Here is a 25,398-nt window from a genome sequence, read left to right as displayed (position 1 = left end):
ACTCTGGTGGTGGGAGTTGTGTGAACTGTACCCCTCTTATCCCAAAATCTTGTTGATAAGTATTAAGTCACTAATAAAAATTTAAAAAGAGAGAGAGAAGCTGGAAAACAAGTAAACACAAAGCAGAACTGGGGCTGGAGTTGGTGTATTGCACCGAAGTAAAAGACTCTGGGGTGGGGGGGGGAGTGTTCAGGTCCTGCAACATGATGGCAGAGGAGGACCTGGTTGGGGTTAGAGTGTGATGTGGACAGCTGAGAAATGTGACACATGGACCAGCTGCTGTATTTTACTGTCAACTGTACACCATGAATCTCCCCCAATAAAAAAAATATATAAAAAAGAATAAGGAAGCTTCCAGTGGAGGGGATGGGACACAGCATTCTGGTGGTGGAAACTGTGCCATTGTACCCGTTACCTTACAATCTTGCTAATCATTATGAAATCACTAATAAAGACTAATAAAAGAATATGAGAGATTTGTCCAATAGACACTGTAACGAGGGAGTGAGAAGGCAGAACTTGGTGGTGCATGAAGGAAACCATGAGTCCCCCCAAGATTTGTTCACCGTTGAGAACCCTCTTTGTGGTGATGGTAGGGCCAGTCAGGCGTGGTGGTGAGGTCTCCTACCTGATCTCTGTGCTCACTCAGGCCGCTTGTACCATCCCTCGAGCCACAGGGCCTGGTGGAGGGCACACTTCTTGGCTTCCTCTTCCTCTTTTAATTGCCACCTGGGCTGTTGCCAGGGTCAGTGCCTGCACAACTCCACTGCTCCCTGTGGATGTTTCCCTCCCTCCCTTCCTTCCCTCCTTCTTTTCCATTTATTTATTTATTTTGATAGGGACAAAGAAATTGGGAGGAAGAGCGAGAGTTAGAGAGGGAAGAAGAAAGACACCTGCAGCCCTGCTTCGTCACTTGTGAAACTTCCCTACCCCTGCAGGTGGAGAACAGAGGTTTGAACTGGCATCCTTGAACCTGGTAAGGTATGTGCTCTATAGGATGCACCAGAGGTAGGAAAAGAGACCCCTGCAGCACTGCCTCACTGTTAATGAACCTGCCCCCTTCTTCTGCAGGGGGCTGGTGGCTTGAACCCGGGTCCTTGCACCTAGAGACGTACACTGAATCCGGTGTGCTGCCACACAACACCAGGGGTCAGGGGTCTCACTGATTGCTGTCTGCAGTGCCTCGTCCCCCTTTCCCGAGTGGTGAGTGACATGACAGGCCATCACGGGGTGTCTGCTGTTCCCCGAGTACTCAAGAGCTCTGGGCAGTGGATAAGCTGCAGATGCTTCACGTCCTTCGTGAACCTTCCGTCTCTGTTCATGCTGCCTCCAGAGCACCGAGCCTCAAAACTGTGCTGACATCTCAGGTGGCTTCAGGTCGTTGAAAGAGCTGGTTATGGAGGCTTGTGGGGAAGACTTATTTAAACCCCTGTCTGTTAAAATTCTTGCTATAGGGAGGAAGGAAGTCCGTCTTTTTCTACACTAACAGAGGCCACAGAGAATCCAAGGGGCTTAGAGGAATCGATGTCTCACTTGGATAGGATGCCTGCTTTGCCACTGGCACGACCCAGGTTCACGCCTGGCCCCCAACCCCCTGAAGCAAGCTTCGGTGCTGTGGCCTGTTTTTTTCTTCTTTTTCTAAAACCCTTTATTTTATTCATTTACTTACTGGATAGACTATGCCTTTTAAAATATATTTTATTTCTTATTATTGGGTAGAGAAAGAGAAAAATTGAGAGGGGAGGAGATAGAGAGGGAGACAGACAGACACCTGCAGACCAGCTTGGCCATACTTGTGAAGCTTTCTCCCTGTTGGTGGGAACCAGGGGCTTGAACCTGGGTCCTTGTGCACTGTAATGTGTGAACTCAAACAGATGCATCACTGCCTCGCACCTGTCTTTCTATCTGAAAAAGTTGGCCTGGAACCACAAAACCCCTAGGGGAGACAAAAAAAAAAGGTGATCAGGCAGTGGTGCAGACATGTTACCATGCACAAGGACCCGGGTTCAAGCCTGCAAGGGGAAAGCTTCACAAGCAGTGTCGCAGAGCTGCAGATGTCTATCTCCACCTTCTCCTCTTGATTTCTTTGTCCAATAAATAAATGGATAAAGGCTTTAGAAAAAGAAAACCATCAAAGGAAAACATGTTAAAAAATCACTTCCTTATAGAGTGTCCAAGCTCTATTCCAAAATCCTGAACAGCTGCTTTCTGCCCTGCCCATGCTTGGGAGCCCAGGTCCTGAGCAGCTGCACACACCCACAGGCTGCCGGATGGGCAGTAAACCTGTCCACAATCCAGCGACTTATCAGACCCAAACAGTTCCTGTCAAATCTTAGGTCACTGTTTTCTCCACAAAGTGCTAAGAAATACACAAGTGTGCCTGTCCCTTTTCTGGGTTTGGAAGAGGCGGCCACTGAATGGCTTTTAAGACTTAGGTGGGGGGTGGTCCAGGAGGTGGCACAGTGGATAAAGCACTGTACTCTCAAGCATGAGGTCCTGAGTTCAATCCCTGGCAGCACATGTAGCAGAGTGATGTCTGGTTCCTTCTCTCTCTCCTCCTATCTTTCTCATTAATAAATAAAATCTAAAAAAAAAAAAATTAAAAAAAAGACTTAGGTGTGGGAGTCAGGTGGTAGTGCAATGGGTTAAGCGCATGTGGCATAAAGCACAAGGACCGGTTAGGATCCTGGTTCGAGCCCCCAGCTCCCCACCTGCAGGGGAGTCGCCTCACAGGTGGCGAAGCAGGTATACAGGCATCTGTCTCTCTTCCTCTCTATCTCCCCCTTCTCTCTCAATTTCTCTGTCTCTATCCAATAACAAATAAATTTTAAAAAATTAAAAAAACATGTGCTGGAAGGCAGGCAGTAGCACAGCGGGTCAAGTGCAGGTGGCACAAAGTGCAAGGACTGGCTTAAGGATCCTGGTTCGTCTTTCTCTCCCCTTCTGTCTTCCCCATCTCTCTCCATTTCTCTCTGTTCAATCTAAGGACAACATCAATAACAACAACAATAACTACAACAATAAAAACAAGGGCAATAAAAGGGAAGATAAATAAATACTAAAAAAATGTGCTGGCAGTATTGCTCAGTGGGTGGCATCTGCCCTGAGGCCTCTGCTGGGCCCCTCAGGGCCTACGTCACCTTGTCCTCTCATTTTCTCCTTCCTTTTTTTCTCTCACCAGAGCACTGCTCAACTCCAGCTCACGGTGGAATTGGCTGAACCCAGCTTTGTGGGGAGCAGGGGGCTCGAACCGAGATCCTTGTGCCAGTCCTTGTGCTTTTCACTATGTGCACTGAACCCAGTGTGATACTGCCCAGCCCCCCTCTGCTTTATATCTCACTGCTTGTCAGCCACCAAGTTGCAGATGCCACCATAACACCATCCTGACTTCCCTGGGCACATGGCCTCACCAATGTGTCCTGGAACCTCCCCTCCCCAGAGGCCTGCCCCACTAGGGAAAGAGAAAGAGGCTGGGGGTGTGGATCCATCTGCCAATGTCCATGTCCAGCAGAGAAGCAATTCCAGAAGCCAAGAACTCCCACCTTCTGCACCCCATAAAGAATTTTGGTCCATACTCCCAGAGGGATAAAGAATAGAGAAGCTTCTAGTGGAGGGAGGAGGGGGGCATATGGAATTCTAGTGGTGGGGATTGTACCCCTCTTATCCCATAATCTTGTTAGTGATTATGAAATTACTGAATATAAAGCCCTTGAAAATTTCCCTTAAAAAACACAAAAACAAAAAAAAAGAGTCAAACACTTTATGCACCATGCCACCTCCCAGGTCACCAACCAAATCTTTTCTAAGAGGATGCTGAATTACTAAGTTGGAGATTTACACTCAGGAGAACATATTAAAGACAATTTTATTCAACAAGCACTTCTGAATTCTTGGTACAAACACTGTAAGTACTGCTTTGGCTATTACAGAGTAGTACCAGAAGCAGAAGACACTGTCCTTACTTTTGCAAGGACATCACTTACATCTGTAAACTTTCATAATAGAAACGTTTGAAAATTCACATTAGAATAACCATTCTTATTATAAGGATAAATACTTTCTGACTTAGTTATTACTATGAGCTTTGACAGTGATAGCGAGTACGCCACCAGCACACTAGAGAAAGTTCTGGTGCTCTGGTCTCTTTCACTGTCTACTCCAAATGACAAACAGTTGCAGCAAGCTAAAGCATCTTGCCAGAGAAAGCAATCAGTGGCTTGGGAGTGCTGGGTCTGCAAGAGAGGGCAGGGCCTCAGGCCTGAGCCCCTGCATCGCAGTGATGCTCTGGTTCTCTCATGTAAGTAACACTTTTATTTAACTTTTTAAATTATAGCTATATTTATTGGATAGAGACAGCTAGACCTTGACAGAAAAGGGGACGATAGAGACGGAGAAACAGGGCAAAGGTAGATAGCATAATCGTCTGCAGAAACTCTAGGGCCTGAAGCTCCCAAGTCCCAGGTTCAGTCCCCACACTATCATAAGGCAGAGCTGAGCATTGCTCTGGCACATAAAATAAAAACATCAAAGAGAGGGAGAGAGACCGAGAGACCTCCAACACCACTTAACCAGCCTTTGTGTGAAACCTTCCACACCCAGCTTTCTCCTGCAGGTGGAGACTGGGGCCTGAACTCTGGGCCTTGTACATTGTAACATGTGCTCAGCCAGGTGCTCAGCTCTGCAAAGCTAGCTTCAAACGCCCACCTCTATGGCCACAGCCACGAGCCATCTTGGCCAGCGGCCACCGAGCCTGTCTTGCTGGGCCTGCATCATAACTACTCTGGATTTATTACACCCCACAACTGTTTAGGCCGGCGTCCCGAGGTCTTGCCTTTTTAAATTACTAGATATGATTTTCTTGTACTGGAACTTAACTACAGACAACGAAAAGCAGCTCCAGCTGCCTATCCAGCTGCCTACAGTCACATTTCTAACACACACACTCACTGTTTTATGGCGGGCAAAGAATGTCTTTAACACAAATAGGCAGGTCTCTGCAAACCCTGTCCAAAGCTGAGACGAGGTATCCTAATGGTTCTAATCCCCAGCACCACTATAATCCAGAACTGAGTAGTGCTCCGGTAAAAATAAAAACAAGAACAATAATCAAATACTATGAGCAAATTACAGAAAAGCAAGGGGGAAGAGATTGCAGAAGCAATATAAAGAAATCCCCTCCCTCAAGTGCAGACAAACACAGAGCTGTGATACCAAGATAAGAGGAAGGGAAGAATGACACTTGGTCTTGGCTCTCCCCCATCTGGAAGGCTTCCTCCTCCGGCCGAGTCCAATACTGTCTGAGCTTTGCATCTGGCTATCCGCTGTCCTTCAGCGTTCTCCAGAAGGCTGAGACGATGCCATTTTCCCATTTTCCCAACTGGACGGAAGCGGCCTGAGCATCGGAGGTCACGTGTCTGCTTGACTTCTCGTGAGCTGGCTAAGGCCCGGGTTGGTAAAAGACTTCCAGTCTCAGGGTTCATCTTCTAAATCTGGATCACAGACTTCCCGAGGCTGCCTCTTCACAGGGATCACCAAGTCTATGGTTAAAATCGTGATCAAGCACTGGAGGACTGAAGCCAGTAACTGGTATTTACTGGCCACCGATTCCAAACCTGTGGAAGAGCTGCTTATGGGCTGACCTGCTTGCAGGGTGTGGGCAGTTCTCATGTGCATTGTGGGAAGCTGTGCTTTCCTTTCTTGTACTTACATAAGATTCTGGGAACACTTAAAATTGCTTTAGCTATTATCTTGCTCAGCACCCTGGTTTCTTCTGACTGCCGACCTTTCTGAGCACAGTTGAGAAGATAGTAATGCAGCAAGATCTCAAAATATCCACCTACTGGTAAAACACTGCCTGCCGGTATACATGGCAAACAGTCATTACTGGGGGCAAGAGGGGTCTCCACTGGTTTTAGCCTCGCAGATGACACATTCCCATTTCCAGCATCTTTTGTGACCTGTGAGTTTTCATAAGAAATTTCCATCGCGGAGGTCTCCATTGCTGAGATAGCAGGAGAACGACTCTCAGTCCATGGTTTAGGGTTGTCCATCATCCTGGTTTTGTCTGGAGATAAACCTCTCAGTCTCCCATCAGTCTGACAGACATCTGTAAGTATCTCTTTTGCTGTTGAACCTGGGCTGTATGCTTCGCATTCTATATTTGGACCAACTGGGTTTGAATGTGTTTTTACGCACTTTTGTGGCTTTCTCAGTTTTTCCTTGTTCACCAAAACTGTCTCCTGATAAGGCCTCCGTAGTGAGTCATGAACAAACTCTGGCTCCTGATGACTTTCTCTACTGTTCTTACACGTAAGGTGCTTGATAAACAATTTTGGTCATTGGCTTGTGCCATGTAATTGAGATGATGGTCTTTAAACAACTGCTGAAGCATTTTGAAAGCTCTGTGGAAAGTGTCCTTATGTTGTTCGACCATCCCCTGCACTGGGCCACAAAGGATTACACAGTGCGGAATAAAAGCACAGTTGCTAACCAAACCAAGGTGAATGTACCTTTTGGATCTAAGGATAAGAGGTGTACAGAATTTCACCAGCGCAGTGTTAGAGATTCCGAACTGTGAAGGTTCCTGAGGGGGCACAAAGGGACAAACACCAGTGATCCTTTGGATAAGAGAAAGCTCTTCTGATGACAGACACTCTACCACAGATATACCATTCAGTCCCGCATAGTAAACAACCATGTCTGACTGCTTCACCCTGGACAGGAGCAGGTGGACATTCTGACTCCGTACGTGACTCATGATTGCTCTCGTTTTCTCCATAATCCAAAACTGCAATGTCTGAAACTGGATTTCCGAAGTCACGATGAACTCTGATTCAGAAGATGAGAAAAGAGGACGGATGGCTTCGCTGACCACCACCAGCCTCATGTCCCCCTCCACCGGGCAGTACACCGAAAAGTCTCTGTGGAGCACAAGCCCAGCTACAACCTTGGACTCTGTAACGGGAAGGCCGGTGACACCGATGCTCAACTCTAAGAAGCAGTCATCCACTAACTCGAAGACTTCTTCAAATCCACGTTCATGAGCCATACACTTGAAAAGGTAGTCACTTATCAGCTGTGAAATAAAGCCGTGATGATTTCTTCCCACTCTCCCTCGTTAATACTCTTCAAAGAGCGCCTCCAAAGAGCTTCTGCATAAAGTCCTCTCTTTAGGGGAAGAAAACACGGATAAAAAGTGTTTCTTTAAGTTCTGGTCCACGACACAGTCTAGTACTTGTGTCTGAAAGGAGAGGCAAGCTCGGGCGATGAGTTTCCACTGGCAACACTTTTTCCAGTGTTTCCCATGGGCCTGGCCCAGTGAGTCCTTACTTTGTCTGTGGCCGCGTGCAGCTCTCTGAGCAGGTGGCAAAGGTAGATAATATACGTCTTAGCACCATCGCCTGCTCTCCTCAGATGACTGGAAACACAGGACACCATCATCCTGGGAGACAAAAGGGAAAGACAGGAAGTAGGGCTGCAGCGCATAGGGTTAAGTGCCGGCAGGCGCAAAGCACAAGGACCCACATGAGGATCCTGGTTCTGTCCGGCTCCCCACCTGCAGGGGTGTCGCTTCATAGGAGGTGGAGCAGATCTGCAGGTGTCTACAATTCTCTCCCCCCTCTCTCCATCTCTCTCTGTCCTGTAAAACAACAACGACATCAATAACGCCACCAATAATAACTACAACAATAAAACCACGAGGGCAACAAAAGTGAATAAGTAAATTTTTTTAATTTAATTTTATTTTTATTTTATTTATTTATTCCCTTCTGTTGCCCTTGTTGTTTTATTGTTGTAGTTATTATTGTTGTTGTTGTTGTAGGATAGGACAGAGAGAAATGGAGAGAGGAGGGGAAGACAGAGAGGGGGAGAGAAAGACAGACACCTGCAGACCTGCTTCACCGCCTGTGAAGCGACTCCCTTGCAGGTGGGGAGCCGGGGGCTCGAACCAGGATCCTAACTCCGGTCCTTGAGTTTAGCGCCACCTGCGCTTAACCCGCTGCACTACAGCCCGACTCCCCCAAATTTTTTTAAAAAAGGGAATATAGGTCTTAACTGTTTCCTGAAGGTTAAAAAAAAAGGGAAAGACAGAAACAGTAAGGGAATGAATGAACGAGAAGGAAGGCAACTCGGCAATCTCAGTGGGCCGGCGTCCTAGCAGCCCACGGAAGCCACACTTCCACAGCCACAGGCGTCCCGTGAGATCGACGCCCCGCCGGCCCTTCAGTCTCTCTGCTTCTCTGTAGACAGAGACTGAGAGTTAGAGGCAGGAGACCGCAGCCCGGAGGCCCTGCACCGCTAGTCTGCGGGCACTGCCACCGCGACTTCACCCAGGCCAGACGACCTGCTGGCTTCTGGGGGTGCGGGGGCTCCTGCTGACACGGGGGCTGCACTTGCTCCGCAAACAACCCTCTCCCCAGCCTACTGCAGTGCAGCTACAGGGACAGGATGCAGGCCGTGGGAATGTGGGGTCCCAGATGAGGACGTGGGGTCCCGGCTGTGAGGACGCGGGGTCCTGGATGTGGGGATGCGAGGTCCCGGATGAGGACGTGGGGTCCCGGGTGTGAGGATGCGGGGTCCCGGATGTGGGGACACGGGGGTCCCTGATGAGAATGTGGGGTCCTGGCCATGGGGACGCGGGGTCCCGGATGTGGACGTGGGGTCCGGGGTGTGGGGACGCGAGGTCCCTGCTGTGAGGATGCGGAATCCTGGCTGTGAGGATACGGGGTCCCGGCTGTGGGGACACGGGGGGGGGGGTCCCTCTTGGGGACGCCATACCTGGCAGTGGGGTGCTCCAGGTGCAGCGCCCCCAGCAGGCAGCCGCCCCCGGCTGAGCATGACTTCGCCCGTGGGCTTCGTACACAGCACCTGACGCCCCTCTGGCCCCACGCAGCTGCTCACGATGGTTTCCAGCACCTCCACCACCCGCAGCGCCTCCTTCACCAACACGGAGACAGACAGCCATAGCCTCGCTTGGTGAGGCGGCTCCCAGAGGCCACGAGCCGTGAGGGGTGTGGCCAGCACCACAGGAAGCGGAAGGGGCAGGGACAGCACTGGAAGCCTCACAGCCCCGCTTCTTAATTGGGTGAAGTGGCCGCTCTTCCTGCGTGCTCGGTGGGAAAGCTCCGCGGATTCGCAGCGCCCAGCTCAGAAAGTGCCTCCACTCCTCTGAGCGGAAGTCGCCCTCCCTCTGGGGTCCCTGGGAATCTTGGTTGCGTTCGGCTCTGTGTCAAACACGACTCTGCCAGGAAGCCCAACCTGAATGGCTCCCCGCAAAGGCAGCTTTGGGGTGTAGGATGCGCGGCGAGGCCGAGCCCCAGGCGCCGCACCCCCCTAGCAGGAGGCGAAAGATGGGAAGCGGAAGCGTTAGCCCCCATGCTAGTAGGTGATTTGCTTTAGAGACACAGTTTAAGGGCCGGGCGGTGGCGCACCTGGTTGAGCGCACATTACAGTGCACAAGGTCCTGGGTTCGAGCTCCCAGTCCCCACCTGCAGGGGGAAAGCTTTGTGAGTGGTGAGGCAGGGCTGCAGGGGTCTCTGTCTCTCCCTACCCGCTCAATTTCTGGCTATCTCCACCCAATAAAGAGAATAAAAAACAGAAAAAGAGAGAGGCATGCAGTTTAATACTGCTGGATATCACCAAATGGCAAGAAGCAACAAAACGTGCAATTAGCTAGATTGATCGCCCTGCTCCATGTCTCTCATGCTCCATTTGGTCTCACGAAAGGCTGAGCGTGGGACTGTGACATGGAGCAACCTTTTCTTCTTTTTTTTTTTCTTTGGCTTCCACGGTTATTGCTGGGGCTCGGTGCCTGCATTACGAATCCACTGCTCCCGGAGGCCATTTTTCCCCATTTTGTTACCCTTGTTATTCTTGCCACTAATGTTGGATAGGACAGATATGCCGGTCCTTGCACTTTGCACTACGTGCGCTTAAAACCCGCTGTGCTATGGCCCAGCCCCCTAAGGGCAAACTTTCTGGTCTCCACATTTCTCATCTTAAGGAGCCAATAGATTATATTAAAGAAAAAAATCTTATTTTGGATTATTCCAGGCACTGCTCACCTCAGACAACGGTGGTGTTGGGGATTGAACCTGGGACTTGGATGACTCAGGAATGAGAGTCTTTTGCAGATCCACTATGCTCTCTCTTCCTCCCTATACGCTTTTGAGAATGAAAATGTCTAGCTCAGCCAGTAGATCCTAGGACCAGCACGTCTGAGGCTTCTTCTACATCACAGTGGTATTTCTTTCTTCTACATCACAGTGGTATTCTGGCTTCATAGAAATACAACAAATGTTGAGGAAAATGTTAAAAAAAAAAACTGGGAGTCACGCGGTAGCACAGCGGGTTAAACGCACGTGTGAAATGGAAGGACCGGCATAAGGATCCTGAATCAATCTCCTGGCTCCGCACCTGCAGGGGAGTCGCTTCACAGGCGGTGAAGCAGGTCTGCATGTGTCTTTCTCTCCCCATCTCCCCTCTTTTCTCCATTTTTCTCTGTCCTATCCAACAACAATGACATCAATAACAATAACTACAACAATTTAAAAAACAACTAGAGCAACAAAAGGGAGTAAAATATTTTTTAAAAATGTGTTTGGTGCTGAACTTGTATGAAGCTGTCTACAGTCCATTATAGCACATGCACCTAATGACTGTGCCACCATACCATTGTACCCTCAAAATCTGGCCACGAGAAATATTTTAAAGGTGTGAAAAATTTTTTAAGTTTAAAAAAATCTTAATTTATTTGATAGAGACAGCCAGAAATTGAGAGGAAGGGGGAGATAGAAGAGGAGACAGAGAGACACCTGCAGCACTGGTCCCCTGCAAGTGGGGGTTGGGGGCTTGAACCTGGGTCCTTGCACACTGTAACTTGCGCTTAACCAGGTGTGCCACCACCCGGCCCAATGTGTGGAAAGTTGATTAGCAGAACTTCACATCATAGAACACTAAATGGAATATGGTTGTTATTAGAAAGAAAATATTTGGAGGCCAGGCGGTGGTGTACTTGGTTAAGCACACATGTTACCAGGGGCAAGGACCAGGGTTCCAGCCCCCGCTCCTCATCTGCATACGGGAAGCTTCACGAGCAGTGAAGCATGTCTGCAGGTGTCTTACTTCCTCTCTATCTCCGCCTCCCCTTTCAATTTCTCTCTCTCCTATCTGATAAAAATAGGAAAAAATGGCTACCAGAGCGGTGCATTCCTAGTACAGGCACTGAACCCCAGTGATAACCCTGGTGGGAAGAAAAAAAAATCTGTAGATGTTTATTGAGATTGAATAGTGAGATCTGTTGTCCTATGCATGTTAACTGAAAAAAAAAAACCTGTAACACACAAGCGACTAGATCCTGAGGTGAGAGTTAAGCATGGGAGGGGAGAAGAATGAAGGAGAGGAATAACTTAAGACTTCTCAGAATTCATCTCAATAAGGATTAACCAGTAATCTGAGAGGAAATTTTTTATTATATATATATTTTCCCCCTCCTAGTTCTACCAATTGCAAAGGGGTTATACATTAATATAGATCCCAGCAGTGAACATATTCCAAATATACACTTTTATTTGATAGAGAAATCGAGAGGCAAAGGGGAGGTAGGGAGGAAAGAGACACCTACAGCACTGCTTCATTGCTCATGAAGCTTCTCCCCTGTAGGTGGGAGCTGGGGGCTAGAACCTGGGCCTTTGTGTATGGTGAAGTGTGCACTCAACAGTGTGTGCCACTGCCCACCTCCTATTACAACTTTTTAAAAGTTTATTATTAGAGTTCTATTTAAGTGTAGAGGGGGAAGGAATGAGTACTGAAGTCAGATATGGGTCCAAAGGTGTGCTTGGTTATCATTTTCAATCTGTATCTTTTGGAATCTCTGAGATCATCCTGTTTTTGATTCTTCATCTATAAAATTGGGTTAGCTTCCACGTAAGGTTACTATGAGTATTCAGGAATGGCTATAAAGCATCAGCTACACGTCAGAGATCTGTGATATCTTTTCCACACCCTCCACTATCTTTCACAATGACTTCACCCTCCCCACACGCCACCCCACCCCCCAAAGTTAAACGTAGGACTATTTAGTCAACACATCATATTAAAAGTCATTGAACCACAATGTACTCTTTTTAAAATTTTATTTAGAATGCCTACTTGTAGAAGTTAGCATAATTTTACAGATCATTAGAACAATTCAATGCTTTTGTCTCTGCAAACAATTATAACAGGTTAGGAATATAGATTAGAAATGTAATACAATACAAAACAGTAGACTATGACTATCTGTACATTAACTATGCACCGTAAGGAAAAGAATCTGACAGTGTGCTGTACTTACACTGAAGATAACAAAATTTATTCTATCATAAAAAACTGACCAGTGATGGTGTCTGAATTTATAAATGGCCACTAAACAGGATATTTAATTTAGAAGTATATTTAGCATGCTGAAAAGTGAAAACATTTTACAACTGAAGTTCTGTGCTCATCAGTTCAAATGTTTTGTGGCATTTTTTAAAAATAAATTTTAATAGTGTAATATTAAAATAATTTTACATGATAAATGCAAAAAGATAAAATTGTCTAGCTACTTTAAGAAACTATGTTCACATTCATTTTGTCATGGGTTCTTGTGGCTCTTTTAAGTGTTAATCATACTAATGAGACACTGGTCCTATACAATTTTAACAGTCCATCTTCAATTACAAACTGTAACAAAATGATGTTAAAGGAAGCAAAACTAAATTAAATATACTAAATTCACACTAGAGGTAAATTTAGTGAAACCAAATTATATAATAGTGGCAGGTTATACATTTTAAAGAATCTCTTCTTCCATGTAGTCAAATAGGGTAGAAGATGAAATGCTTAGTGATTTATGTAGGGTTCTTCTTCACTGTTGCCAAATTTTGTATCTCTACATTTAACACAACTCATGTCTTATATGGCTCATCAATGCCATCGTCCCTGTATAGCAAACAAATATCCCAGAAAACATATTCCACTGCTCACCAGAAATGCTAACTGTGGGGAAAAATGCAGTTGTATTGTTTTCTTAACTGTTTCTGGAAGATATTCTTCAAACAGTTAAAACTGCCTTCCATAGAATTTTGTGTGTATATGGCACAGATTTATAACCCCCCCCAAAAAAATCCTAGTGTGAATTCCATAGAAAAGGCACTGCTTGGGGCTCGGGCGGTGGCGCAGTGGGTAAAGCGCACGTGGCGCAAAGCGCAGGGACCAGCGTAAGGATCCTGGTTGGAGCCCCCAGCTCCCCACCTGCAGGGGAGTCGCTTCACAGGCGGTGAAGCAGGTCTGCAGGTGTCTATCTTTCTCTCCCTGTCTCTCTCTGTCTTCCCCCTCCTCTCTCCATTTCTCTGTCCTATCCAACAACAAAGAAACGTCAACAATGGCAATAATAACCGCAACAAGGCTGCAACAACTAGGGCAACAAAAAGGGGGAAAAATGGCCTCCAGGAGCAGTGGATTCATGGTGCAGGCACCGAGCCCAGCAATAACCCTGGAGGAAAAAAAAAAAAGAAAAGGCACTGCTTAACAATACTCAGAATACTCTGACAAATCTACTTCAATGATGCTTGTGATTAAATATATTTGAAACAGGCAAATCCTTATAAAAGTAAAGCATTACTGTTTAAATACAAGATAGCTATGTAAAAGGAAATAAAGTGACAGAGAAATGACCTTTTAAGACAACCCTATAAACACTTTGACTCTTTTGTAACACAAAAAGGACAAAAAGTATATTTTTAAAGGCACAGAAGAGTGAATATTAAACGTTGTATTTTACAAGGCCAACTTTCTAAATGGAATGGTGACAAGAGTACACTGTACCTTCATAAGTGATACAAATAAAGAACTGATATAACATACAAGGGAAATATCTATTGCTGAAACTTGTTTCACATGTCCCGTATTTTTAAAAATCTTTTCTTGGATCAGCTAAGTCTCATTAATGGTAGATAGCTGAAGGCATAGTATATTTAATGACTAACACAGAAATGCATGTGTCAATAACTACTATTCATTCAGATTTTCATGTGAAAAAGTAAATTTTTGATTCAACTCAAAAATTGGCCATAAGGTATTAAACCCTAGAAAAACCATCGTGAAGCTATTGAGACAACTGGGAACTGTAAATTACAATCTTTTTGAATCCATGAAAATAAGAAAGATAAACCCCAGGTAAAGGACATTCAAAGTCAATTACATATATGGCTAAATACAAAGTGAACTGTGTGTTTAAGAGGAATCACGGGGACTCTGGCTGTAGTGCAGCGGGCTAAGGGCAGGTGGCACAAAGCACAAGGACCTGCATAAGGATCTCTGTTGGAACCCGGGCTCCCCACCTGCAGGGGAGTCGCTTCACAGCCGGTGAAGCAGGTCTGCAGGTGTCTATCTTTCTCTCCTCCTCTCTGTCTTCCCCTCCCTCTCTCCATTTCTCTCTGTCCTATCCAACAACGACAACAACAATAATAACTACAACAATAAAACAACAAGGGCAACAAAAGGGAATCAATAAATAAAATAAATATTAAAAAAATTTATAAAAAAAAGAGGAACCACATACTTAGCCTAGTATAAGTAATGATCTAAAACTAAGCCATCAATTCCTGAGTTTTTGTTCAGTTCACAGAAAGGAACTCATACAACTAAAAGCACAAGGGGACAATTAGATCAGATACATGCCTTTAGTGTACAGTGAACAGTCCTGAGTAACCCTGCTTTTTCTCATGAAATAGTTTTTGACTTGGCGGATGATAAGAACCCATAACATCTGTCCTAAAAAGAAAACTGGAAAAAAAATACCTTTCTAACCTTAGGAAATAGCCATACAAATAAAACACTATTAAGACCAAATGAAAGTAGCATACAAGTAGGTAAGACCAATGCCTCAGAGGGAGGGTGACTAACAATGTTTCAGGTTTTTAGATCTGAACAACAGAATGACTTTTGTGGCCAGCCAATCAAGTTATGTGTAATATAAATTAATACTAATTTAAACCATAAAAAGATCAAATTGTACAATATTTATAAAAGAGCAGTTGAGCAAAGCACTGGTAACAGGAAGCAAGTACAAAAATTCTATTCACAAGTAGGAAATACAGACAGACCTTGTCTGTCCTAGTATAGTCCTGTTTACCCAGACTGCACGGGTTTCAACTATATGTTACACTTGCTTTTTTCTTTTTCTTTTTTTTACCAGAGCACTGCTCATCTCTGGCTGTACTTTAATCATTTAAAAAATGTTTTCATATGTACTGATTACAGCACTGGCTTGTCAAAAATACATGTGGAATTAGCACTTCAGAAAATCTATGGATACTTAAGATAGCTATACTGGCTGGCGGGGTGGGGTGGGGGAAGCAGGCCTTAAAAATCACTTTAAATTTTCATAATTTAACTATTCCTTGATAACCTACTGTGGAATAAACAGTTGATTGTACCTTCACTAGGGTCTCACAGTTTCTTCTTTAAGGAAAGTGTAACCCAAGCCATTATTATCTTGGACCTTCATTTTTATTAGTGCCCATTTCAAAAGTTAGGTTTTCAGGCCTCAAGGATGCTTAGCAACATGTTCCTAAGCTTCACTGTATTTTCAGCATTGCCTTAAGGACTATAAATATTTATGTAAAAACAAAGTAAAAAATATTTGACAAAAAAAAAAGTAAAGCTTAGGGAGAAGTTAGCCTAATCTCAACAGAACTGTGGTTAGCCTCTGATGAAGTTACAAAGAACAAGGAAGAAAACAGCTTAAGTTTCAGAATATAGTGATCTTTTTTAGATGTTCTATTGCACATTTTAAAGAAGTCAATTTTAATGCACACATAAATAAATGCCACCTTGCAGAACATCTTACTTGCCTTTTTTTCTTCTTCTTCTTCTTTTTGGCTTCTGAAGCAAAATATTGGTTACAAATAATTTTTTATCTACTTATTCACTGAAAACACCAGGATTTAAATGAACACTAAAATAAGTTTTTCATTATGAAAAAAACATGAATTAGCATTTCATATGCTCCAGAAACATTTCTCCAATTTGGCCTATATACATACCAGTTGACTTATAAAAAAATGAAGAAAGAAAAAAAGAACAGCAATCAAGTGGACCAAACTCTTTTTAGCAAGTGCTGAAGGTGGTGGTATATGTAAATGGTAAGAGTGGTATCTCCAGTCGAACCAAGTAGCTGCATATCAGTTTTTAATACACATAATACATGTAAAGCTACACAACTATAAATATTAAATTCTAGGGGTTAAAAATCCTGTGTAAACTTTTAAAAGGAAATCAATATGCCATCTATTTTCCTCAAAATGTTAATTCTGAGAACACATTTCTTGTTGCTTCTTATAAGACAATGGAACTTGGTGTTCTGGGAAATGACTATTTTTTTAAAGACTACAACTGTTGATCTATTTATAATGCCTATCATATCTCATCATTACCCATTCTGTAATATCTTACAGATAAATTTTTTTGCCTGTTTTATTAATAAAATAGTTTACATATATTTATAAGACTGATAGCATTTCTGTTAACTGCTATATCTGAGAACATATACTACAGAATACAAAAACTACTGTCAGGTATACATGAGACACAATTGTGTATATACATGTGATTTTTTTATGTTCACATGTAGACACATTCTCACAAAAGCTAGGAATTTTCTGGCACTTAACACATAGCTCACTTTTAATAGACAAAGAGGAAAGCTTTTGCTTCAGATTAAGGAGAAAAGGTATGAAAGGTCAGTACCTCTACTTTTATTTCTAAGGTTTTCTTTCTTTGTTTTAGAAATATTGTGATGTTTTAATGAAGACCAAACCAACTTGAACACTGGTCCCAGGCCAAATCTGATCTCTCCACATGATTGAGTCTACTGTAAAGAACTTCTACTTAAACACAAAGTTTATTATGACTTGAAGCAGAATCAGAAGGAAGATGATGAAGTAGTCTTTTTGCTGCAGAAAATAATCTGTGGCTGGTGGACTTGAAACCAAGTGATTTTGTAGAGCCGTAATGTTTCTACAGAAAACAAAGAACAGTGGGTTTGATAATCATTTGTCAGAACACCAGTCAGGAAGTCACACCTGATGTTTGCTTACTCTGCAGGTAATCACAATATCTAGAACTACCTAGTGCAACCAGTGACTATCACCTGAGCAGACAGCTTATCTGCCATGTGGATCCACTCTTAGGGCTGGTGTAAATCCACACCACCAAACATATTACTTAATGACGTGTATCAAATAATTTAAAACAAAAAAAATTTAGTTGACCTACTAAAGTTTATTTTATCTTTACTTTAGGGAAACAAGAAATTAGAGAAAAATCCCTAGACTTCCTGTGGGGTGTGTGTGGGGAGAAGAATAATCAACAGAATTCCTGACACTCTTGACTGAAAGAATACTCTGCAGACATGTCATATGCCAAAGAAAATAAAATATTAATTTAGTCATGAAATGAATTTATTCTTGTGCTTTTGGTTGAAAGAAGGTGTTTAGTGTAGACATTTTTGGTTTTAGGTTTCTTATATATTTATTTTTATTAAAATTTTTAAAAATTATTTATTTGATAGAGACAGCCAGAAATCAAGAGGAAGGGGGAGACAGAGAGGGAGAGAGACATCTGCAGGTCTCTCTTCACCACTCATGAAGCCTTCCCCCTGCTGGTTGGGACTGTGGACTTAACATGTGCGCTCAACCAGTCGTGCTACCACCTGGCCCCTCAGGTTTCTTCTATTAAAGTGTTTTTACCAGTATGGAAAGCAAACAAGCAAAACAAACAAGTGGGCTCCTTAATTTATGAATATAGTTCAAAGCATTTAGCATAAAGGCTGATGACTTCTACTGTCATGGAGCTCACAATCCACCAAAGCTGATCAGCAAATCCAACAGGGCAAAGTGACCACATACAGGAAGCTAGATACAGAAGAGGAGGAAGAGGAGGAGGAGGAGGAGGAGGAGGAGGAGGAGGAGGAAGAGGAGGAAATGTTAACTCAATTGGCAGGACGAGTTCTTAGATACCAAAAAGATGGCACTTGAGTTAAACTCTTTTTGCTGGGCAGGATGGAATTTGGAATACTACTACTACTACTACTACTACTAATAATAATAATAAAAAATAAATAAATAGGGAGTCAGACAGTAGCACAGCGGGTTAAGCACATGTGGTGCAAAGCCCAAGGACCAGCGTAAGGATCCCGGTTTGAGCCCCCGGCTCCTCACCTGCAGGGGAGTCGCTTCACAAGAGGTGAAGCAGGTCTGCAGGTGTCTATCTTCCTCCCTCCCTCTCTGTCTTCCCATCCTCTCTCCATTTCTCTCTGTCCTATCCAACAATGACGACATCAATAACAACTATAACAATAAAACAAGGGCAACAAAAGGGAATAAACAAATATATTAAATAAATAAAGTATGAAAGAGGAATAGCTTATTTAGAATCTTCAGAAATCATCCCACTTCCACAGCCAAGCTGTCTCCATACCTAGTGTGCTACAGCCACAAGAGAAACAAGTCCCAGTTCTAGTCTCATGGATGAGGTGAGAGAGATCCCAGCTCTACCGTCCCAGCTGAGAGCAACTACCTCCTCTCTTTCCAATATTGAGTGCTTATAAGGATCTCGAGTCTCAGATACCAGGTGATACAAAACATGCTTCTATTTTTAGCTTAGTAATATTATAAAATGTGAAATTTGGACATGACCTTCTATATAACAGGATTTTTTTTAACTGCTCAATTTGGCTCATGGTGGTATTGGGATTGAATCTGGGATCCTGGAGTCTCAGGCATCTTTTGTATAATCATTATGCTATCACTTCTGCCCCATAACAGGATCCTTAATTGATACTCTGGGCTACAATTATCACTTAAAGTATATGTTACCTTTTAATTTCTTCCTGTGTTTGCTTTATAGATTCGATGGAATTCTGAATATCTCCCAGTTCTACTCCTTTCTTTCTTCTTGAACTTGGTTTAATCGATTGAGCTAAAAAAGACATTTAGAGTGAAATTGGTGAAAATAATGGCATGAATATATTTAACTGTAAACAACCTAATTTCAACTTAAGTATTGCTGTGTAATAAAATTTCCTTGAGACTATTTTTCTAGATTGAGCTGAACATAGTAACACTGCATTTTGGAAGTTTGAAACATATTTTAAAACCACAATTAACAGGTATACTTAAAAGTAAATAGTTTTTGGACAGCAGTTTTGTATATACATATATATAATATATATTACTGTTGTAGTTATTAAAAAATTTAAAATCTCTATCAATTTGGGAAAAGTATAATTCTCTTGCCTATTTAGAAGTTAGCATTTTGAGTGTTCTTTTTTTTCACCATTAGTATTTATATTTTTATCCCCTACTCATGCAACCATAAGTGAATCTTTTCAGTTGGTTTTATACCTCTTCTATTTCTCCCTTTCAATTTCCCCCAAATCTCACTTAACTATTCTCTCCAAGCCTCAGCTTTTTCACTTATAAAATTGGGATAACACTCAAACTTCATGTGGTTCTAATAAGGTGTGTTTAATGTTTAGCCTTGGTACACGCTAAGTACTTAGTATGTTTCACCTGACACATTATAGGTAATAAACACAGTGCAGTGAATAGTAGAGTGAATCAAGGAGCCAGCAGGTTCATCTTTTTGTCAACTTTCTTTTTCTGCAGAATGACAATAAAAACGACAAATAGTGCCTCTTCTAGTACACCATGATACTCCTGTTTGTAAACCTTTATTCATCTCAGCCCTTTTTACTCTGCTACCTCCCTGGGTCTATATCCTGCATAGCGAAACTGCTATAATCCACTAGAAATTCTAATAACTATCCAGGATTGCTTTGAGAACCTTCCCTCAAACAGAATTCAGTTACACTTCCTTCAATTTCCTGCCCTTTATCATTTGTTTACCTCTACTGTTAGTGCTCTAAAATGAGCTCTCAGTCCAGTGTGGGTTTATTTTCTTATACTATCTAATACATTACCTCACATATTTCTTCACTATTTATCAGTGTGGTTCAACATAGTTTATACGTTATTTGATTTAAACAAGAACCGCAAACTGGGGGCCAGGTGGTAACGCAGCGGGTTTGCACTTGCGAAGAGCAAGGACCCCTGTAAATATCCTGGTTTGAGCCCCTAGCTCCTCACTTACAGGGGGCTCACTTTACAAGCAGTGAAACAGTCTGCAGGGTCTATCTTTCTCTCCCCCTCTGTCTTTCTCTCCTCTCTCAATTTCTCTGTCCTATACAACAACAGCAGTGGCAACAATGACAATAACAACAACAAGGGCAACAACATGGGAAAAATAGCCTTCAGGAGCAGTGGATTCACAGTGCACGCACTGAATCCCAGCAATAACCCTGGAGGCAAAAAAAATAAATAAAAACCCAAACCAAAAATCAACCAGCAAACTGCCTATAATTTTGACTTACATATTTACTTGCATGTGACTACTAGACATAATAATTCATCCTCATGGGGCCAGGTGGTGGTGCACCTGACAGAGTGCACATGTTACAGTGCTCAAGGATCCAGGTTTAAGCTCCTGGTCCCCACCTGCAGGGTGAAAGCTTCATGAGTGGTGAAGCAGGGCTGCAGGTGTCTCTCTGTCTTTCTCACTCTCTGTCTCCCATTCCTCTCGATTTCTGGCTGTCTGTATCCAATAAAGATAATTAAAAAAGAAAAATGAAAGAAGAAAAAAAATATTTTCAAAAAAAACTTTTTTGAACATGGAGCTGAGCACAAGTTAAAAAGAAAAAAAAGTTTCCTAAACTGAATTTAGGGAATCATCAACAGTTTTCAAAGATAAGCCATGCACAAGAGCCTGGTTATAAGGGTGTAGTTCTTGATTTGCATATTCTTTGTCTGCCATTTGATTGACCTTAAGAGTTAATCTAAAATTGAAAATACTTTCATTTGCATGTCACCTCTACCTTCTATAACTGTTGCTATCAGTGCTTCACTGGTCTGGGTTGAATTTTTCAGATCAAAGAAGAGAGACAGAGAGACACCAAAGCACCAAAGCTTCTCTTGGTACACGAGAGCGTGGGGCCTGGAGCCTGGGTCATTAGTGAGCTCACTCTGTGTAGGGAAATTGTGAGGATGAGATTGAGATTGAACTTGGTAGGGATTGACTTGAAGGCACATCCATCCTGTCAGTCTCTCTCTACTGAGAAGTTGAGCCCCCCCAAGGTTTGACTTGTCTTATCAGACTCCCTGCCTCACAAAGCACCCTGCATTCCTGATATTATGGCCTGCTCCCTTATCTACATAATCACTGTTTTGCCTGAAAGATCCCCACCCATTGCATTCCTTTGATCTATCTTCTTTCTGCCCTCAAGACCTTCCCTGCCTGCAGGGTATTATTAATCCTACCAGTTAAAACCTTTGCAACAGTTGCTAAGGAAGTTCCTACCTTTCCCAGCCCCTTTTGCCTTTCTCCACCCCTTTCCAAACCATGTCAAGCCATTTCCGTTTCTGACTTGCCACTTCAGGGTCCAACTCTTAAAAGCCTTGGCTTTCTGATCAATAAAGGATTGAATCGCCCTGCCACCAGGAGCTCTGTTCATGAGTCATCTCCCTTGCATCACTGAGTGAGTAGCAGCCCAGGCCAGCTCCGGTCCCATTCTCTCCAACCCAGAGAGTACGTGCCAGGGAAGAAGCACCTCCACGCTAGCCCAGCAACTCTGTACCCACAAGGTTTCATATCTCCTTCTGAGTCAGTCTGAAAGCTTTTTCTCATATATCAACCACAGGGTGTCTGCATCCCCACAGTAATAATCTGCTTTAGGTTCTTTTACCTTCACTTCCAGATGAGTCGTGGATATCAGGCTGTGGGGATGAGTAGCCTTTGGTGACTTTCTTCTGTTGTCTGGTTGGCTTATGTTTCATTTTTGGGACACTAACCTTCAACAAATAAATAAATAAATAAACAATCACATTATTATGACAATTTGCTCAGAATTTTAAAGTTATTTGCCCATGTTTTAAGTGTCTAGTCACAGGCATAATATCAAGAGATAAAAGCAAAGATGAAATACTCTAAAATCTATGAAATAAACTGCAACTTACTTATACAGTCAAATTACTTTGATGTTTATCATTAATCTGTCACAAATACCAAGATGTAAAAAGCATAGCTAAGAGCTCCCCCCCTGCTCACACTTGCCCACCTAGTCTCTCCTACCCCACACAAGTATTCACTACTATCTACTAGCATATTCTTCACGTCTGTTTTGTACACACAAATATGAATACAGTACTCCCTGGCATTTTAAAACTGTACCAACTAGGACCTTTAATTGAATGGTAAATAACATATTTAGGCATTATTTCACCAAAGTAAAAGACTCTGGGGTAGATGGGTGGGGAGAATAGAGATCCGAGAAGGATTACAAAGGGCCTAGTGGGGGTTGTATTGTTATATGTAAAGCTGGGAATATTTATTTATTTATTTATTTATTTATTTATTTATTTTCCCTTTTGTTGTCCTTGTGGTCTTTTTATTTTTGTAGTTATTATTGTTGTTGTTATTGATGTGGTTGTTATTGGATAGAACAGAGATAAATGGAGAGAGGAGGGGAAGACAGAGGGACTAGAGAAACATAGACACCTGCAGACCTGCTTCACCGCCTGTGAAGCGACTCCCCTGCAGGTGGGGAGCCAGGGGCTGGAACCCAGATCCTTACGCCAGTCCTTGCGCTTTGCGCCACCTGCGCTTAACCCACTGCGCTACCACCCGACTCCCCCAAGCTGGGAAATTTTATGCATGTACAAACTATTGTATTTACTGTTGAATGTAAAACATCAATTCATCAATACAGAAATTAAAAACAACATTATTTCAAAAAAAATTAAAAGATTACAGCATTTAGGATCCAAATCCACATTCTTAGAGGTTCAAATTGGAGACAGATGAAGACTAGTATCTGATTAGTATAATTTTAATATGACAAAAGTAATAAGTAACACAATTATTTGTATATATATATACATATATATATAATTGGATACAGACCTAGAGAAATTGAGAGGGGAGTGGTAGACAGGGAGAGAAACAGAAAGACACCAGCATGCCCTGCTTCACCACTCGTGAAACTCCCCTCCCCTGCAGGTGGGGACCAGGGGCTTGAATCTGGGACCTTATGCATTGTAATATGTGTGCTTAACCAGGTGAGTCACCACCTGTCCCCTAATCAGTAATTAATACAATTCTTTGTACAAAAATGTTTATTGTGTTCAGTAAACTCTACTTTTAGAAAGGTCTCTATAAAATAAGTTTTGTTAGAGAAAAAATTTTTTGTCATTTTAACTGCTAAGTGTACAGTTTATATCAATTATACAAACCAATGCTAGTATTTCAAAATATTTTCATATTTCCAATATATGAATTTTTTTCTTTTATTACTGATTTAATAATGACTGATAAGACTGTGGGATAAGAGGGGTACAGTTCCACAGAGTTGCCACCACCAGAATTTCTTGTCTCATGCCCTCCACTGGAAGCTTCCCTGTTCTTTATGATACCCCCAGAGAGTATCCACCAGAATTCTTTATCTGTTCTTTATGATACCCCCAGACAGTATTGACCAGAATTCTTTATGGGGTGAAGAAGGTGGGGGGTCTGGTCTCTGTAACTGCTTCTCCACTTGACATGGACATTAGCAAGTGGATCCATAACCACAGTCTGCTGAAACTAAATTTCTAATGTTGGCAGCTAAAGATACCAAGGATCTACAATTTTTATATGCCTGGGAGATCAAGTCACTTTTTTTTTCAAGTTCCTTTTATATTGCATACCATTGGAGTACGATGCTTCACTTTGGTCTGGATGACACCATCTTTTTCAAACTCTATCATGTCATTAAGTGGGTCCCATGGTTGAGTACTACAAAAAACGAAAAAAAAAAAGGGCACTTTTTAAAAAGTCATCATTTTAAAAAATCATCAAAAAAATAAAATCTTTTGATGATTCTATTTTTACTAATTACAAACCTCTCTGTAAGAGAAGATGTCATACACACGCATTCACAAACACACACACACACACATTATAGTTTGAGTTTGTTTCTTAAAAGCTGATTAATTGGGAGCTGGGTGGTAGCACAGCAGGTTAAACGTAGATAGCACAAAGCACAAGGACCGATGTGAGGATCCCAGTTCGAGCCCTCAGCTCCCCCCCTGCAAGGGAGTCACTTCACAGATGGTGAAGCAGGTCTGCATGTGTTTGACTTTCTCTCCCCCTCTCTGTCTTCCCCTCCTCTCTCCATTTCTCTCTGTCCTAACAACGACAACATCAATTACAACAATAACTACAACAATAAAACAACTATGGCAACAAAAGGAAATAAATAAATATTTTTAAAAAGCTGATTAATTTTATTTTAATGAGAGAGACATATAGAAAGATACAGCTAGTTCTTGCTTATGGTGGTGCAGGGGATTGAACGCAGAGATGTGTTATATTTAATTCTGATGCTCAGCTTATTTAATTGATTAACTATCACTAGTTTTGTAATTAATGAAACAGTGTTTAAAATCACACACATATTATGACCTAATAAAAAAATTACAACTTGAGAAAGTCTGTAAGTGAAAGTCAGAAACTATGTGGATGTATTGTTTGTGATGTATTTTAATTACTTACTCTGCAAACTTGTAGTGCCTTTCTCCTGTGAGTGGATCAAGATCAAATAACTTGCAAGCCCATTCTTCACTTTTTGTTTTCCAATCTCTGGCAGACTGTCTTTGAGCTTCTTCCAAAACATACTTCTCCTGAGTAGCTTCCGTTTGATCTTTGGCATTTATGGCTCGAGTTACTCACTACCAGAGTCTAGTACACGTACAAGGAGAGCATTAAAAAAGGAACTGATCATTTGGTATCAGTCTTTCTCAATGATCTCATTTATAGATGGAACTTAAGAATGAAGAACCATAAGGGGAAACTTGGACTGGGTGTGGTGTATTGCAGCAAAGCAGAGGATTTGGGGGGAAGAAGTGGAAGGAGTAGGACTAAGGGACACTGAGCTTGTCCTTGCGCTTTGCACCATGTGCGCTTAACCCGCTGTGCTACCACCAGGCCCTGCAAATTCTACATTTTTAACAAGCTCCCCAGATGACTCTGTTTAAGGTCCATTATCCTTGCATGGGCAAAGACAGCTCACCTGGCAAGTGCTACCTGCAGTGCTGGCTGTGTGGCCCAGGTCTGAGCTTAGTTCTCACCACTCTGGGGGAAGCACTGGGGTTGTGGTGACTTGCATTCTCTCCCTCTCCCTTCTTACCAGAAGAAGTCTGCCCCAGAAACAACAGAAACATCTACCATCCTCACCAATCCAAGCGTGCTATGCTATGCTTCCCAAATTTGGACGCAAGG

The 25,398-nt window shown here is 42.7% G+C and overlaps 1 protein-coding gene and 1 pseudogene across 1 annotated transcript in view; both read right to left on the bottom strand.

Annotated features, from left to right (window-relative positions):
- Nucleotides 1-6,323: 6,323 nt before the first annotated feature.
- Nucleotides 6,324-25,398, bottom strand: part of LOC107523617 (Bardet-Biedl syndrome 10 protein-like) — a 586,797-nt gene continuing 567,722 nt past the window's right edge. The window contains exon 2 of the mRNA XM_060191862.1: nt 6,324-7,441. Coding sequence (XP_060047845.1) covers nt 7,228-7,441 — 214 coding nt within the window. The 3' untranslated portion in view covers nt 6,324-7,227. The remainder of the gene's footprint in view (nt 7,442-25,398) is intronic.
- The window catches only part of LOC103128141 (oxysterol-binding protein-related protein 8-like), a 34,229-nt pseudogene continuing 25,433 nt past the window's right edge, over nt 16,603-25,398 (bottom strand).

Source organism: Erinaceus europaeus, chromosome 5, assembly GCF_950295315.1.
Source record: "Erinaceus europaeus chromosome 5, mEriEur2.1, whole genome shotgun sequence".
Taxonomy (NCBI): Eukaryota; Metazoa; Chordata; class Mammalia; order Eulipotyphla; family Erinaceidae; genus Erinaceus; species Erinaceus europaeus.
This window is presented reverse-complemented; position numbering and strand designations above follow the sequence as displayed.